This window comes from Hipposideros armiger, unplaced genomic scaffold, assembly GCF_001890085.2.
Source record: "Hipposideros armiger isolate ML-2016 unplaced genomic scaffold, ASM189008v1 scaffold_34, whole genome shotgun sequence".
Taxonomy (NCBI): Eukaryota; Metazoa; Chordata; class Mammalia; order Chiroptera; family Hipposideridae; genus Hipposideros; species Hipposideros armiger.
Window position 1 is genome coordinate 2,305,415 of NW_017731384.1, and position 18,373 is coordinate 2,323,787.

The 18,373-nt window shown below is 43.3% G+C and overlaps 1 protein-coding gene across 1 annotated transcript in view; it reads right to left on the reverse strand.

Moving 5' to 3' along the window:
- The window catches only part of ERN1 (endoplasmic reticulum to nucleus signaling 1), a 77,887-nt gene that overhangs the window by 48,157 nt on the left and 11,357 nt on the right, over nucleotides 1-18,373 (reverse strand). Inside the window, exon 2 of the mRNA XM_019637782.1 lies at nucleotides 4,430-4,550. Coding sequence (XP_019493327.1) covers nucleotides 4,430-4,550 — 121 coding nt within the window. The remainder of the gene's footprint in view (nucleotides 1-4,429; nucleotides 4,551-18,373) is intronic.

Here is an 18,373-nt window from a genome sequence, read left to right on the forward strand (position 1 = left end):
GGAAAGTGGCCATCTTGCACAGTTAGCATGTTTTTATGATTAGTATAGAACGGTTCTAAATTAGACCCAGTCCTCTGTGCCATGGAAGGGGGTGGGAGTAAGGTTGCTAAAGAGTAACCTGCAATTTGATGAAGATTTGAGTGTCAAAAGTCAGCATTAACTAGCATTGTAAGTTGAGTGCACCAAGCCCTAAACCAGTCCTGGCAATACCAGAGACAGTCCTTAAAACCCCAGCAAGCCAAAGCAAGCTTTAAAAAATTGATTTGACATAAAGCCTGACAGCAACATTCTCAGTTTGCATTCGGGCTGGAAGTGCAGAAATAAAACATACTCAGCCATCTTCACTCGTGAAATTTCAGAGAAAGACAGACAGTGGTGTAGCTACAGTTACAAAATCACAGCTTAAAAAGATCACACCTAACATAAAATGCCAGAGCTCAAATTAGTTTCTGAAAACAAATAAAACTCATTTTCTGTACTAGGTGCAGTTTGCCACGATGGTGTAAGAAATCTCTGTTTCTGGGAACTGCAACACATGTTTGGGTGAGGAACAAAAGCACCTGCCAAAACCACCCTGCGGAAAGAAAGAAAGAAAAAAAAGCTCCCTGGTTTTTGGCCCCTGAAACAAGTAAACAGTTAGGAAACCATGAGATGGAATAAAAAGTATATATTCTACAGAACCCCAGTGTAATGAATTAAAGGTATCTGTTTGCATCGGCACATTTCTTCCATTTCACTGACTCCCTGCTGCCACTCGGGCCCAAGCCCACCGTCTCCCTTGCCTGGACTGGTGCAGTAGCTTCCTCCTGGCCCCATTAGCTTGGTCTCAACACAGCACTTGCTGATTCTGTCAAGTGGAGGCCAGGCGTCTCAGTCAGCTTGGGCTGCCATAACAAACTACCATAGCCTGGGTGTCTTAAACAACAAGTATTTATTTTACACAGTTCTGGAGACTAGAGGTCGAAGGTCAGGTGTCAATATGGTTGGGGTCTAGTGAGAGCCCTGTCCCTGGCTTGCAGAGGGCCTCCTTCTCACTGTGTCCTCACATGGTGGAGAGCACAAGCGCTCTGGTCTCTTTTTCTTCTCATAGAGACCCTAATCCTATCACAGGGTCCTTCCCTCATGACCTGAATCACCTCCCCAAGGCTCCACATCCAAATACCATCACATTGCGGGAGAAAGCTTCAACACATGGATTTTGGCAGTGACACAAACATCAGTCCATAATACCAGGGCGTGTCAGTCCTTTGTTCAGAAACCTCCAATGGCTTCCAAAAAGCCAATGTCCTCACACCAGCCACCAGCTGCTATACCAGTGGTCTCCATGGCGGGTTGGAGGGCACAGCTCGCTGGGAAGTACTCAGGAAGTCTGAGGGCATTTCCTGGTGCTCACAGGGTCTGGGTGGGGAGTGATATAGGCACTAAGTATCGGGGGACCAGGAACACTAGGTGGCCCAGCACAGCCAAAGACTGCCCTGTCTCTGCAGGCTGCTCTGAGGTTCTGCCAGGCACTCACAGGGGCCAAAACCTTTCATGTTTATCCGAGCCTCCAACCTACATGCTTCACCTAAAAGCACAAAAGCACTTTTTGCATAATTTTATGCACTGAATCTTCTCAGAATGGGGCTACTGTCTAAGTCAGGTAAGGCTGGACTTTTGTTTGGAACGGTATCAAGAAATGCTCACCATCTTGGAAACCCGGTCACTGTAGGTATCAGGCGTCCGAGTTTGCATTTTTATCCGTCTGTATTAACAGGCACCGCATTCACTCCGTATAGATCAGTGTCCATATAGATCAGTATGTGCCTGAGCATTTGCATGTCAAATGACATATACGTGATTAAAAATTACTTTCAGGTTACTAATTGGGTAATACATTTATTTCTCCTTAAAACTGTGTGTGTATGTCTATAAATCTCATTTCGGGACAGTAGTGGGGGCAATTTTATAATAAATATTATGTAAAGGGAGTGCTGCACCCCTGCATGACTGGCCCTCTGAGCTCGTCTCTTACTATTCTCCTTCCTCCCCTACTTACTCCTCTCCGACGTCTGTGCTCTTTGGCCGTGCTGAGCACACACTGCCTTTGCCCCTGCTATGCCTTCGGCCTAAAGACTTCCTTCCTTCCTTGAGTTCTTACCCAGATGAAGCCTTGTGGGGCAGTGCCTGTTTAAATTTGCAGCCCCACCCACCCCGACCCCTGCAACCTGGCAGTCCCTATCCCACTTCCCTGCTTAATTTTTCCCCATAGCTCTTATCACCACTGTGTAATGTACTTCCTTACCAGTTTCTCCATTAGAATAAAAGCTTCTATGAGGGGAAGGATTTTGTCTGTTTCCTTCACTTGTTGTATCCTCAGGGCCTAGAAGAGTATCTGGATACCTTCATAAGCCATTGACATATTCGTGGTTTAGAAATACCAATTTTGAAATCTTTAGTTATAATTTCAAGATTAAAACTGAACTGAAAACTCAGGGTCTCCATACATTACCATCTGTAGTCTTTATATAGAAATATATATTGAGGCTACTGGTATCCAGAGCTGAATTTTACGAAAATAAGCCAGTTTATTCTCAGAAAAAAGAGACTTAGAACATGTTGAGTATTACTTGAAATTTTTAGCCCTTAATGGGTGTTTCTCTAATTATTCCTTTAAGTGTTTTTTAGCTCCTCCCTGCTGTCTCCTTTGCTCCTTTCCAGGTCTCATCCTCCCGACTGAAATCCAATCCACCTACCAAGGCTCAGCTCCAACACCCCAGCTTCATGAAGCCTTTCCTGCTAACCCCCCCCCCCCCAGCAGTTCCTAGTGCCTCTCTGAGGCGGTTACAACACTGCCTTGTGTGGAAGTTCTGTGCACTTGTCATTTCTTCCCGCCAGACTATGGTATCCTTGAGGGCAAGGGCCGTCTTTTCCTTTTTTGTGCCCCATACAGTATCTTTCACAGACTAAATTCCGTAAACACACGTTTAATGAAGTAAAAGAGGCAAATTCTTTAAATTCTAAGTTATGAGAGAGAACAGATTGATTCTATGTTCGGCTAAGCACCAAACAAGGCAGGACACAGTTTTGCCGGATACGGCGAGGCTACTTGTTGAAATTAAGGCTTGGAGAAGATCAATTTAAAATACTACATGGAGGGAAAAGCAAAGCAGAAGAATGAAGTGGCTTGGGCAAAAGTTTCTGCCTTGGAAATACTGAAACTGAGGGACCTGCCCTAACACTGAACAGTGAAAATATTAATCAGAATCCTTGTGTGACTTGTTAATTTCTATCTTTGGATGAAATCAGAAATTATGACATTAAAATAACGCTGCTTTTGTTTTAAAATCATTACAAGGCTTAAACATGAAGGAGAGACAGTACAGATGGCATTCTGGGAGCCTGGAACGCGATGCCTAAACGCAGCTCTGCAGTCTTCTTGTGGTCACTCACTCCTGAGAGCTGGTTCTTTCAGCTGCTCAAAGTTCTTACTGATCCAAGCAGGGCCCAGACTGGTGAGGCAGGGTGGTCTATGGTGCCCGAGCTGCCATCATCTATGGATGGTAACTAGGTTTGCTGCTGTATTGACAAGATGATGTGTGACGTTCTGACACATGCCCATATTTTTCCATCTGAAATACTATTTTGGAACATTTTATTAAGGAAAGAAAAACACTTGCTGTGCTCATGAAAATAATGAGTCACAGATTAGTGACGAAAGAGAAAACGCCGGTCAGACCCCAATCTACAGCCAAATGAGAATTATTACTCGACAGAATAATAAGGATGACACTGAAAGACGTAATTCCTGGGATTTGCATGGCTTTACTCAGAAAGATTACTTTGGAAATCGAATACAAGTTCCCAGCTGTAGGACTGCATTCTAACTATCACCAGGAAGACAAGATCATAAAATGGAAACGCGGGAGATTGCTAAATGAGAAACAAGCTCGGTCTTTTGCTTCCCTTAATGTAAAGAACCAATAAAGTAGCTAACTTGGATGAATGTCAAATCTTACAGCCCTCAATTATTCCAGCTTCTATAAAAACAAATGAGGCTTTTGCGGTTAGAGAACATACCTTCTTGTAATTATGATTACAAGATTCTAATCATTAGAACTTAACAAAAAAAATTCAATGCAGCACGTCTTTATAAAGACCAAGCCAGAACTATTAATAGAAAAGCCGAGAGCCATTTAAACATGAAACCTGGTCAGGAAAAAAAAAAAAAAAAAGATAAAGCATGCCACTTCGACTGATGCACTTCGTAGATGATCACAATTCAAGGTGTAAACATATCCCTTTGAATATAATTCTCTTTCCTTGACTCCATTATCCTTTTTTATTTTATTAAATAACATGTAACTGTTTTTTCTCTTTTTCTGGAATACATTTCTTCAGAAGCAGCTGAGCAAGTGACCACATCACCCACGGACCAAATCCAAATTACCTTCTTTTAAAGTCCATTTGATCGAGCCTGTCCTCTTGCTGACAGCATGCAAACTTCCATCCAGGGTTGACACAAACAACAAGGTTTCAGGAAGTGTCACTGTGCTGGGACTTCCAAAAATCTGCAACGAGATGGAGAAGAATCTTCATGGTCAACATGATTCGTCACCGTGGGCATGTATGACCACAGAACACCCCTCCTCCCCAAAGTTTCTAACCATCTTACAGGTGAAGAAACTCAGACTGGAGAGCCTAAATTCCCATCAAGGGCACGTGTCTAGACAACAGCTGAGTCAGGACTAGAACGCAGGTTACCTTATTCTATCTAGGTGGCCATCTTTCCTGCAGACAGACAGGTTTATGACCTAACATGACAATGATGGGGATTTAGAAATAATCCACAGACAGCTTCCACTGAAACAGAGGGAGAAAGGACACTGACCGACTGCCTTCTCTTAGTTATATTTCACTTTCTAAAACCTAGTCATCTTGCAAGACTCCATGATAGAGCGGAATGCCAACATAGCCACACACACCCCTGCGCACTTAGGAAATTTTAAAAGGCGAAGAATTAGGGGACAATGTTTAAAGCAAAATAGAAGAAAAAGCTCTCATTATATAAAGAGTATATATGATAATTAAACACCAAGATTTCAAAAGAGACATGTTATAAAAGAAAATGCATAAAACACAGAATCCAAATTGCTCCTCATAATCAAACTACAGTTTAAATAAAGATGTACCTTTTATGTTCAATGAATTAAAAACATATCTTTTGTTTTAAAAAAATAGCCAAAGATAGTGAAATTCGCTTTCTTACCCATTGCTGGTGGCAATGAAAATTATAAGTTTAATGTAGTCTTTCTGGAAAGCATTAAAGTGTTCAAAATTTTAATTCTGTAATTCTACTTCTATATCCTAAGTAAATAACTCCAGATATGATAAAAAAGTTCTGTGCACAATGATATTCATTACATCCCACTTATAAACACAAATAACTAGAGAGATCCAAATTTCCAATATCTAAATGGGTGAAATAAATTATGGCACATACACTCAGTGGAATATTATATAATCAACAAAATAGCACATGGAAAAAATCTACAACAGAGGAAAATGCTTATATACATTATCACGTGAAAAATACAGAATCTAAAATCTAATGTACACTGTTTATAATTATTCTGGATAGAATTTTTTTTTTTGTCTACCTGTCCTTTAGCTTTGCTAGGAACTGAACCTCATCTACATGGTTTCCATAGGAGCAACTGTGTGTGCACGCACACACATCTGTGTGTGTGTGTGTGTGTGTGTGTGTATGCATGCACTGCACATATGTGCAGGTAATAACTGGTAAGGTTTCCTAGGACCATGTTTTGAGGTATGGGCACATTCAGCAATGCTACCTTGTAATGAGATTTTCTTTTCCTTTGTCACTATACTGTCCCGCAAATTAAATGGTCCCTTTGGTGTTGAATTAAAAACAGTCCAACTTGCTTATACTGAGACAGCTTGAATTTTGGCACAAATGCTATATTAAAAACATGGTTGGCTTTTAGCACCAAACCTAAAGGATTGGGGGGTTACTTGTGCATGGCAGCCTGACCGCCAAATACCTGGTCACTCCTGGGAAAAGCCGGGATGACACCTAGTTAACCCCTTAAAAGGAAAAGCCCAGTGGTTATCTCCAGGGCTGGACAAACATTTCAGTGCCTGCATTCCTTTTCCATGGTGGAGACCAACTGGCAAGAGGGGGTGAAGCATCGGTCAGAACCTGACTCATCTCATCTCTTCTTGCCTGTGCCTGGCCTGTAAGGGGGAGAAGGTCCCCCCTTTACTTTGCCTAGGGCCACGGCCCACTCACCTGGAATGGGGGAAACAATAGCAAGCTTTATCACTGCCTGCTGAGTCTATTCTCTGGGTAAAGCCTTAAACTTGAGGAGGAAGAGTCTGCTCTTAATTCCATCTTTGGAACTAAGAAATCAGTCTTATTTAGACCTGGCTAGGAAAATAGAAGCCTCAAGGGTGGTGCCTGCCCTAGCTGGGAGTCCAGAGGTTATGTACACCAACTGTTAAAATTATTTTAGCGCACAGGGTAGAGATGGTAACAAGCCTCTTCTGGACCTTGTCACACCTGAACTAGAGAACAGCGCATTGCCCAGAGCGCCTGGCCTGGAGAACAGTGGCCCTGTGACAAGACCACTGGGGCTGCAGCTAAACAAGACTTAGGGCTGCCTACCTATTGAGAAGAGGGGTGGGTTTGCAGCTTGAATGTGAGATGGCAGGATTATGTTAGGTAGGGGCAGTTTGGGGACTGAATAAAATAGCAAAGAAAGATGGATGCATACCTGGAGCCAAGAGGTGGAAATCCCTGCTGAGCCCCCCTCCACCTATCAAATCATTACCCCAGGAACCACTATTTTGTACAATAGGTCTTGGGATCACACAAGAGTTAAGTTGAACTCTCTGGATGGGTGAAGTGATAAGAAATTAAACTTGGGAGGTTTCTGTAAATACGTTTTCCTCCATGTGGAGAACAACTGGATGCGAGAGCGAAAGACAGGCAGAAATGGAGAAAGAAGACGGGAACAAACAAACAAACAAACAAACAAACAAAACCCACGGCTGAAAGACTGGGAGGGAGAGCGTGGCCTGCCTTCCACTGTTCCTCAGGCCTTGCCAAGTTCCTGTCCTTGGCTCAGAGATACCCCATCCTTACAATAAATTCCCCTTTTTGCTCAAACTTGTTGGAACTAGGTTTCTGTCGCTCACAAGCAATACAGACTTAAAACACACAGGTACATGCACACAGAGCTGTTAAAATATATACATAGAAAAAAAGATGAAGAAAATCGTGCAAAATTATAGCAATAGCTTTTTCTCTATTTTCTAAGTTTTCTATAATGTGATCATGTAATCTACAATGAATTTTTCATAAAATAGAAAGGAGATGGACAAGTTAGCAGGTGGGAAAGAAGCTGGAATATAAAGAAGCTTCGGCAAGCTCCTAAGCTCCAGGTGAAGCGCTTTCCATGTCAGGATATTAGACAACTCGCCCAACTTTGATCATTAACATCCAGCAGACAAGGGACCTGAGTTGGAAACACAGAGGTCTCCGGTAAGATGTGTGTATCCAAGAACAGAAGAGTTCTGCTGCTGTTATAAAACCCTACAGTACAATTATAATAAACCAAATGCCCCAAAGATATCTTATCACAGTATTACTATTAAAAAGGGCTAATGTTGAAGAAAATTGATCAGTGCTACTTCACTACTAGTGTGGAAACAAAAGCCACCTGCCTGTCTGAGCAGCTTGGAAATCACAGAAGAGCGACTGTCTATGGTTGGTCGGTGAATCGAAATAAAACACTAATCACATAACTAACACAGTCTTCTAAAAATGTCAGCAATACCAGATGGGCTAGACGTTGAATTTAGCAACTGAGAGCACTGACAGTTAATCACAATGTCCGCAGTAACATCACAAACCCTATCACACCCAGGTTTTTCTTTTTTGAAGGCTCCCAGTGGTTTCAAATTAGAATTGCCCGAGAGTTACTCCAAACAGTGTCATTCTCTCAGAAGGCAAATTAATATTACAAAATTTCCCTACCCTGGCATTTTTTTAAAGCCTGAAAATGCCTGCCTTCAAAGGCAGTTGCTAAAACTCACATGAATTAAATAAGCTGCTAGATGCCTGTTGCGATACTGAGCACCGCTGAGAACGATTTGTACCTGAACATCTAAAAACACTGCTTCACAGTAATGAACTTGCACGTTACTTCCACTCAGCCATTTCAGATGTCAGTGCTCCCTTTTCTCTACGATGGATGAAATGGCGAAAGGAACTAGAGGTATATACACGCTAGTGTCCAGAGAGCCTGAAAAACGGAAAGAAAACGCTCATTCTGCAGATGTACTTTAAGTTGACTACCTGGAATCTGACCCATTTTTCAAGCTGTGGGATACATGCACCTGGCTTTGATGGTGACTTCTAACAAGTAAATACAGTAGCACCATGGAGGGGGAGAATGGTAGTGGCGGGTGATGTAGTCTTAGCCTAAAATAAGACCTCCATTCGCTAACTGGTCCTCATGGAAGTCTGACACAGACCCCCTCACATGAGGTGACCCCGAGATAACAATTCTGGAACGACCCAGCCTGAGGACTGTGAAGCCTGGCAATTCAGGGCAGATGCTGCTGGCGCATAGCTGCTGGGCAAAACGGCTTCTTTCACTTCGGTTGACTCAGTGGTAAAGCAGTCTTCACTGCAGACCTGCTCAGCCGGGGCGTAACAAGTCTCCCACCCATGAGAATAAATGCCATTCTGGGGCTGGATCCTCACGTTCAATGTTCTGATTATAAAGCAAGATTTCCCAGAGTCGGGCAGCTATACTAGTTCATAAGATGCACCGCTCGCTTTGCCTTCACCACGAAGACCTGGAAGCAACTGCCAACCGCTTACACGGATGATTAAACGGTAAGTCGCCGGCAGTTTCATTCTCTAATATTCTAAACTCAGCTAATTATTAGTTGCTCGTGCATTAATTAATTCAACTCCTTATATTTCAGGTAAGAAAAAAATATTTTCTAAAGTGAGTTCTGAAATACCTTTGTTTATAAAACGTCTCCGGGAAAGAGAATTATGGACAAGGGACAGGCAAGTATTTAAGCAGCATAAAAATGAATGAAACAACCTCTAATACCCCCCACCCCCACAATCTAACTAGTACTGGGGACTCAGGCCAGGAGGTGGCTCGCAGAGGCTGGAGGAGAACCACCAGTGAAGCCCCTGGGCTTGGTTTCGCTGCCACATCTGTCACAGGAGGGCCTGCTCCTTTCTACTCACCCTCTGGTCCTAGAGGAAGAACAGCAGGGAGGCACACTGCCAGCTCCCTCTAAGACTCAGAACACAGGAACACGCACTGCTCCTTAGCAGGGCTTTCAGGAATGCTGCATTTCCCAAAGAAATACAATTCTTAAATTGCAGACACACGTTTCAAGAATTGGTTCACAGGGCCGGCTGAGTGGTGCGTTGGTTAAGAGTTGGCTTGGGACGCCCGCTCTGAGCAGCGGGGTCCTAGTTCCAATCCCACATACGAGGGCCAGTGACACTGCACCCTCTACAGCTAAGATGGTGAACAACAGGTCGACCTGGAGCTGGCAACTGGGTAGGCTGCAGCCCCTGCTGCAGTGGGCTGCTGTAAAAAGCTACCGTGAGTTGCTGGCAGCCAGCGTGAGCTGCTGTGAGCAGCCGCCGGCGAGCAACTGCCTCACCTGGGAAGAGTGCAATGATAATACCAACATGGGCCAGTGAAGCAACGTCCTCCACAACTAGATTTAGGAACAAAAAAAGGACAGCAAGTTGTCTGTTCCCCTTCCCTGATTCCCCAACAGTGTTCCCTCCCCCAATCCCCCAATAAAATCTTTAAAAAAAAAAAACTTTTCTGTGAATGCTCTCCCCTTCCCTACCTCCCCTCCAACAGATCATAGTATTTATAATAACATTAGAATACAATAATCTGGCTAATAATAAAATGGTGTGTTTTTTTTGTTTGTTTTTTTTTTAGGAGTAACACACTGATTTCCAGGATTTGTTCAGAGGTTGCCTTTTTTTTTTTAATAACTTTTCCTCTATGTTCATTGGATTAATGTTATATTGCATAATCCTAACTTTAGTCTTATTTATTTAAGGTTAATAAAACGGTTCCTCCAAACTAAACTATAACTCTAGCAAGAATATTGGCATGTTTCCATAGAGTATCATGACACAATGTAGTATGCACGTAAATTCTTGGAACCTACAACCTGCGATCAGCACCCAGTCTGCCTTCCGCAGGGCAGGGCTCCTTGCCAGGGCTCAAATCCACCGGACAGTGGCCACAGAGGTAAAACGAAGGAATAGTGACTTCAGAGTTAATTTTGGTTAATGAATATACTACACATTACGGTATTACAGGTAAGACTTAAAACAAGTATGCAAGTGAAGGAAGGATTACCTAAGAAAGATTTCCGAGATATTCTGTTTTACTACTAACTTAGGACACAAGAAATCTTGAGAACAAGTAAAGCAGCATGTCACCAAATGTAGAATAGATTTCAAATGGCTTAGAATGTGCTAAGGAATCAGAGCTTATAATTATTAACTTAGCAACACTGCTCGGAGGTGACAAGGGCATTCATTGTTCTCCTGGCTATAATTAGTGAACACCACAGGATGGATGAGCTGATTTTAAGAGATATCAGTAAAACACTTTCGGGTGTGCCATAATGGGACACCAGTACAATAGGGCTTCTCACACACACAAAACTATCAAGCCAACTTGTGCATTAACATGTTAATTCAGCAGGAAGCACCTCAAAATAGTATTCTGTAACACAGTCCCTTGGCAGGCACTAAATGATATTCAAAAAAGGACATATGTGTCTACCATTCTTCTATTTGCAGCAATTGTGTCTACTTCAGATTATAAACTCCCACAAAGCCCCGCTCTTTGCAATTCTGGCTTCTTTACAAAAGTACCCAGCAGAGTACTGTCATTCTAGTGCCACTTGGTCACAAGATAGAAGACTGTGCCCAGTGATGGCCAAAAAACCCGTCAAGAATTCACCAAAGCAGCATAAGGCTGAAATCAGTGCCTAGTAAATGAGAGCACACACCCATTACATAGAGGTCTCTTGTAAAAAAACAGAGTCCACATAAGTAGAAACCTTATACTGATCAGGAGCGGGGGTCACACCAGCGGTTCCCAAAAACCTTCCTTTGAAGGTATCTTATGGAAAGGCCTGATTAGACCCATACAACGAAGAGTTTTATTCTAATCAAACTCTCATCTACACACCTGATCCAACAGTAAAGTACTCTTCCCCAAATATAGAGATGTCTAAACAGCCATCTGTACACAGTGGCACAGAAAACTCATTGGGTCTCATCTCCTGTCTACGAAATTAGGATAAAGACGAACAGAATTAAAACATTGGTGATATTGAGAGACTTCTCTTGTTTAATTGTGCCTCTGTTTTAATGATTTCAGTCGACTACAGAATCCTTCCAAATTCTGTTATGCTTCCTTTGACCTGCGTGTAGGTCAGCAACAATCCATCAACCATAGACTAGTTCCTTCTAACCAGCCCACTGGCTATTGTGTTTCCTGATATTAAGTCAACAAAGGTAACCATGACATTTGCTTTGGATGGGAGTCAAGTGTCTGGTTGGGATGCAGTAAAGGGCAAGGCCTAACTGAACAGCACTGTGTCGTTTCCAAACTAAGTAACTGAGAGAGTTAAACTAAGTATTTGTGGCAATTCTTGTGTGTGGTGTAATTAACCACCACCCAAGACAGTTACAATTCTTCGGTTTAAGCTGCTCCTTCAATGGGTCTGATAAAAGGTTCCTCCTAAGTCCACTTTATTTCTGAGCACAAAGGTATGCCAATTTCACAACAGGTGAATATAGCTCCCCCAAACTGGTTTTGGGGCCCCAGGCTAAGTATCTATTCAAGCATCTGGCAGTTCCATTTTTCTTCATGGTCCCTCTGCCATCAATTTATATTGGCACCATGAGAGGAGGAAATACATTTGGGCATAACAGGTGCTCCAGGAAGCCTTTCACCACACAGGTCAAGGAAACAAGCCCTGTGCTTAGAGTGGTATCAAATTCGTAAGGTCCCTAAGCATTTTGTAGGTATGAAAAGTAAAACTCAAGCTGTCACAGTCATTTAGTGGTTGAGATTTAGAAGGCAGGGATTGCCACTATTATTATGTTACCTTCATTAAATGGAAACAGCACCAGTTTAGGTCTGTAAAAACTGAGAAACCTGTTAGGCTCCCTTACCTTAATGAAGCAGCATCATAAAAAACTAAACTAATAAAGGTCTGATTTAGACCAAAACTTCTTATAAGAAGTCAGACATGATCCATTCGAGTATGTATATTTATCTGCAGTTAAACGTACTATTAGGAAGTCCTGATATGAAAACCCCAAGGTGGGGGAAAAAAGCCTCGATTAGATAGCAAATTTTTCAGTCCTGATAATAGCAACTAATCTGAAACTGTCAATTTTGCTTTATACACTTGGTCAGAGAATTCTTTTGGGGGGAGGGGACGGAAGGGTCAAGTAGAAAGGGGATAAATTCTCTAAATAAAAATTATCTACAAACAACTGTATTTATGACATAATTGCCATCTACGCTTGCCAGATGTTGCCAAGCTTTACAAGAGAAGTTAAACACTATGCAATATGCCTCCAGTTGAGATACCTGGCCAGGCCGACTTCCCCTAGCCAGAATCCCCATTGTTTGAAGTCCATCTGAGGATTATCCACTTCCCTACTGGCCCAGTCCACCAGACGGCTTTCCCATCTCCAATTAGCTGGAGAGTCACTGAAGTCCATATGGCTCCCTACAACACAGATCAAACAGGGCTGTTTACAGCCTCTGAGATAGGTCATTTCAGAGATGAAAAGGGCTGAAGAGATCACTATATCTAACCCCCTCATTCACAGCAGAGGAAGTCAAGGCCCCAAGAGGTGAAGTGACTTGCCCAAGGCACCGTGGACAGTTAACCGTAGACACAGGACTGGAACCAAAGTCTCCGTCTCTCTGTCTGGTCCTTTGCCCACTGCACCGCACTACAATTTCAATACTTTAAATCACGGTTCTCTGAGAACCATAAGTTTCAATTATTTCAGGCCGGCCTGGAGGGAGCTCCCCTCTGAATCCTGCTTGGGCAGATCGACTCTCTGCTCTGAGGCAGGGATAGGATCTTTGGATGAGACCAAAATGTAAGCTATCGATTCTACATAGACACCCAACATACCAAAAGGCACTGCAAATTATACAGGGTGGGGTCTTTAAAAGACAAAAATGTTCTGGGTAAAAATTCCTGAGATCCCACTGTCGATCTAAATGGGTGGGAATACCACCACAGAAAGTCAAAGGTCACAGCTCAGCCACCATAAAAACAAACCCTGCAATACACATTTATCCAGCTCAGTTCTAATGGTTTTTAAAAAAATGCTCTTTGATGATGATGATAATACAGTAGCCACTGCCAGTTCCTTTGATGAAGCGAGTCATTCTTCCAATGCCAATGCCAAGGAAATGCACATTACTGATTAGCACAAGACAACTCCTTTGAACAGCAAGGACCATTTTAATGACCAAACATGCACTGATGAGCTGCACACCGTCAGCCACGACTGCTTCACTTTGCAGGAATCGATGCTCACAAAAAAGGAAGGAAACGCGGATCTGAATACTGACTTTTTCACGTGAAAAATACCTTCTGGGCCCGATTTCCATGATTTCAGCATAGGGTTTCTATTTCCTAGGCTCCTCTGAGAGGCAAATGTAAACATCTTTATGCAATACTCACACGTTTGGGCAGAGACAGGAAAGCCTAAGAAACTGCATGGGAGGCTGTGTTGGCACAACCAAATCTACATACAGAGTTGTGGTGTGAAAACTGAGGACTGAGAACAAGTGCGAAGCAAGATGGAGCAACGTGGCTTCCTCCAGCTTATCAAGGGGTAGGCAGGAAACAGAGGCAGGAAAGAATGCCTGACAAGGAGATACCAAGCCTTTGGATTCAAGGAAGAAGCCCTTTCAGACACCAAAGAGAACAGCACTCTCTTCTGAGAAAGGAAAAATGGCTGTCCAGGGCAGGGACGGGGAAGGGATGTGTTTTTATAGGACACACTCTGCAAGTGGGCTCCATTTCCCCAGGGATCACTCTTCCTACAGTCACCATCCTGGTCAGGCTCCTCGCCTGGAGGTCATGCAATCTTACTGCCAATTTCTCCAGGTCAGAAAAGTGGCTTACATGGGCCCCTGAATTGTGTGGCAAAGTGGCTAAGCTTCCAAATCTGGTTTTTCTTTTGAAAACTGAGGAACAGCAGTATCTCTTTAACTGCTAAGGAAGCAAAATAAGTATTAAGATTTTTCAAAAAATTATGTAAATATCAGGGAAGATCATTTTATTGAAGAAATTGATGATAGCCAAAGATACCTGCAGAAAACAAACTCAAAAACCTGACTATCCACTCTGACTCAAACCCCAAATGCTCCTCATCTCTAACCCCTCGTGGGCAATAATCTAACAGCTGCTGCTGACAATCTGGAACAATTAAGAAAAGGTTAAAATATGTTTGGTTTGTGGTGTTAAAGAAGGAAGAAAAGTATAACTGTTGAAAAGATTTTCACCAAACGGGACATTTTACGTGCTGGGATTGTATTTGAATTATCTGGAAAATCACTTATATAGTACCCCTCATTTTCTGATGATGCTGAATAATTCAACCTATACAGAGGGTGCCAAAAAAATATACACATTTTAAGAAAGGAAAAAACTGGGGCTGGCCGAGTGGCTCAGTTGGTTAAGAGCTCGCTTGGGAGCACCAGCTCTGAGCAGCAGGGCTGCGGTTCGGATCCCACATGAAGGGCCAGTGACACTGTGCCCTCTACAGCTAAGATGATGAACAACAGCTCAACCTGGAGCTGGGCTGCCGTGAGTCGCCCGGGACGGTGTAAGCTGCAGCAGGGCTTCAGTGGGCTGCCATGAGCTACATGAACGGCTGGCAGCCAGTGTGAGCAGCTGGCAGCCAGAGAGAGCTGCTGTGAGCCTCAGTGAGCAGCCGACCAATGACCGGTGACCGACTGCCTCACCAGGGAAGAGCACAATGATCATACCAACATGGGCCAGTGAAGCAACGTCCTCCACAACTAGACTGAAGAACAAAACAGCAATTTGTCTACCTGTCTGTTCCCCTCCCCCAATTACCCCCCAAAAAAATCTTTAAAAAAAAAGAAAGGAAAAAACCGTTTTTAAAATTGTAATAATATACACTGATAACAAGAGATGAACACAAGTCACGTTTGACTTCTGCAATTACAAGAGGAGCTCAAAGTGGTTACCATCAGCATCCAGACGCTTCTGATTATGGTGAACTACTGCTTGAGCAATGTTGACCAAAGTGTCTACTTGTATGGCTGTGCATGCTGTTTCAATTTCTTCACACAGTAACAAACTTATCACAACGCGTGCAATTGTTGGGCGTGTTGGAGGTTCTGTTGCATACTCAGGCCTCCATTGTCATTGTACTTCCACAACGTTCTTGAATTCCAAATACCACTTCAAAATGGTCTTTCGCTCCTCAAATGACAACCGTGATTCCGCCATTTTCTTTGACTGTCCTGCCTGTTGCATGGTGACCATAGCATTCATTTGATCAACGCCATCTCTTAAGCGAATGTCATACTACACATTGCTACTGTAATTCAATTCAACCTCAAAAAGTAATACATAGATAACATCCCTTAAAATGTGTATACATTTTTTTGGCACCCCCAGTATTTATTTGTTAAGCTTCAGTGTAGTGCCTGGCCAGTATAATGTGGCTGTTAGAAGGGTGAACTCTGGAGCCAGACCACTCTGGGCAGTCACTTACCTCCGTTCTCTCACTCATCAAATGGGGATAATAATAATACCTACTTCAAAGGGTTGTTGGGAGATTTAAATGAGTTCCTATACGTAAAGCTCTTAGATCAGTACCCAGTATACAGTGAACGCCATATAAGTGTCAGTTATTATGATGATTAATCAAGGACTGTGTAGGACACTAGGATCTAACAACAGCGATCTGATTCCTGTCTTCATGGAGCTAACAAGAACCATAGGAGTCAAATACATGCACAGGATGACGAATTGCAGTACGTGCTATGAAAGAGACATACAGGGAACCATGAGAGCATAACAGGAGAAGCTGATCTGGTCTTGTGTTGGGGGGGGGGCGGGGGGGGGCGCAGAGTAAGGGATTACCGCGTCAAAGGTTTTCCTGAAAGAAGTGACATTTGAGTTAAGATCTATAGGAAGGGGGGAAGAAAGGGAAGAATTTCCTGGACAGAGCGAACAGCCTGTACAGAGGCCCTGGGACGGGCGATAATTTACTGTGTTTGCTGATAGGCCAGTGCTGCTGGGGAAAGCAGAGCGGGCAATGGACAAGGCGGGGCTGGGGAAGCCGGCGGAAGCCAAGTGTGCCCTCACTTGTGACCTGTGCAGCTTACAGAAAAAGCAGAAAGGCGTGCTGTCCATATTGGTGTAAAGCAAATCTGGAGGGGAAAAAAACGCTCCTCTAACATGAAGGGTTTGATATACCAAGCAAAATCTGTGTTCACACCCTTGGTGAGTCTTCTCTGGTGTTTTAATGTATACTAACGTTAGACTGCTGTTGCTTGGCTGGTTTACAGCTGAGTATGAGCATAACACACCAAAACTTCACGGGAGAGTTTAATAATAATGTTGTTATTAATAACTCCACTGCAAGGTGTCTTGCTTTGAGCCCCCTCGTCTGAGGGACTTCTCTGGCCAGCCACCACACACAGATCAGAAAGCTCCCTCTGATAGCCCAAGGACTGAAACATGCCCCCTCTTCTCTTTTTACTCTCCCAGGGTGCTCCATCTCCCCAGGACCCGCAGTCAGTTCCAGGTTATTTTTGCGCCAAAAGGCAGAATCGTGGGGGTTCTAACCATATAGAACAAAGTAAGTCTCTGGATCACAGTCTCACATTACTCAAGTGGGTTGGCAAGAATATGAAGGATTTATCAATCTCTTCCAGGCACTCCCTGTTTCACACCTCTTCCTGTTGGCTGACTCCTCCATGTCCAACTCACTTGCTAGTTACTTATTTCAACCCTCCCCACTCCAGGCTGGATGCACTTTTAACCTATAGATACACAGAAAGAAAGGTCCTGTTATGTGTAAGGCCTATAAGATTCCTGCCTTCGAGGACTTTACCACCTAGCAGAGACACAGGGCATCACAAGGGGAGAGACGGTAGGTTCCACGACTGAGCCTTCTGAAGGCTGAGCTGTCTGCGTGCCCAGACCTTGCCCAGAGCAGTTCCCTATGATTCTGAACCCACACTTCCCTGCTCAGGCAAATCCTGTGTTTGTGTAACTCCAAAGCCTGCTAATCATGCTCTCAAAACTCCAAGTTAAAGAAACCCAAAGTTCCTCAGGTATCCCCACGAGCCTGGTACACGCTCATCAGATGTTTTTTGGGGGTGGGGGTGAGGGTGGGGGGCACGAATGAAGCTGAAAGAAGGTGAGATGGGACACAAGGCTATGTGTCCTGATTCAGGCTCTGGGCAAGTCCTTACATTTCTCCTGGCAGAAGTAGCTGATTCTATAAAGTAAGAAGGCTGGGTTGGATTTTTCTAGCCCTAACCAGTCAAAATATACCTAAACCCACCTAAGAATCTGAGAGAGTTCAGAAGTCTCGACACCTTTGGACACAGTCATCCCCAATCCTACTCTTTCAACAGCCCAGTGTCTCCACTTATCTTGAAGTATTGCAACACTGGAAATCAGTAACAATCTGATTCACTTTCAGATTCAGGGCGGGGGAAAAGAAATACCACAGAAATCAACTAATGTTATGTGGGAGGAGGTGGGTGACTCCCAAGGATACATACATGCTAGAGACTCTGAAACCAACCATCCCCTAAACTGAAAGGGAGATCTCTCTTCTTCTCCAAACCACAAATCAGATAAGTGATAGAACTTTACCCAGGTACTGAAAGCCCCAGAGATTTCCAAGTACTGAACCATCAGAGCAAGAAAGACGATTTAGGGTTGGTTTTAGAAGCAACTGTGGTTTGGTTCCCAGTCAGTTGAATACCAAAACTACAGATAAACTTGTTCTTAATCTCTATGTGTAAAGGAAACCGTTTCTTCTTTGCAAAACCAGACCACAGCAAGTGGAAAATGAACCCTAACAGAACTACAGAAGGCCACTCACTGGGTTGTTCAGAGAGGGGTGGTGCCTTTGAGGTCGGAGATTCCCTGAAACTGCTTTTACACTTTTCTGGCAGTATTTGAATTTATCTGGAGATCTTATAAATACTTGCACAATGAAAAAAATATTTTTAATTTTGTTTGTAAAATA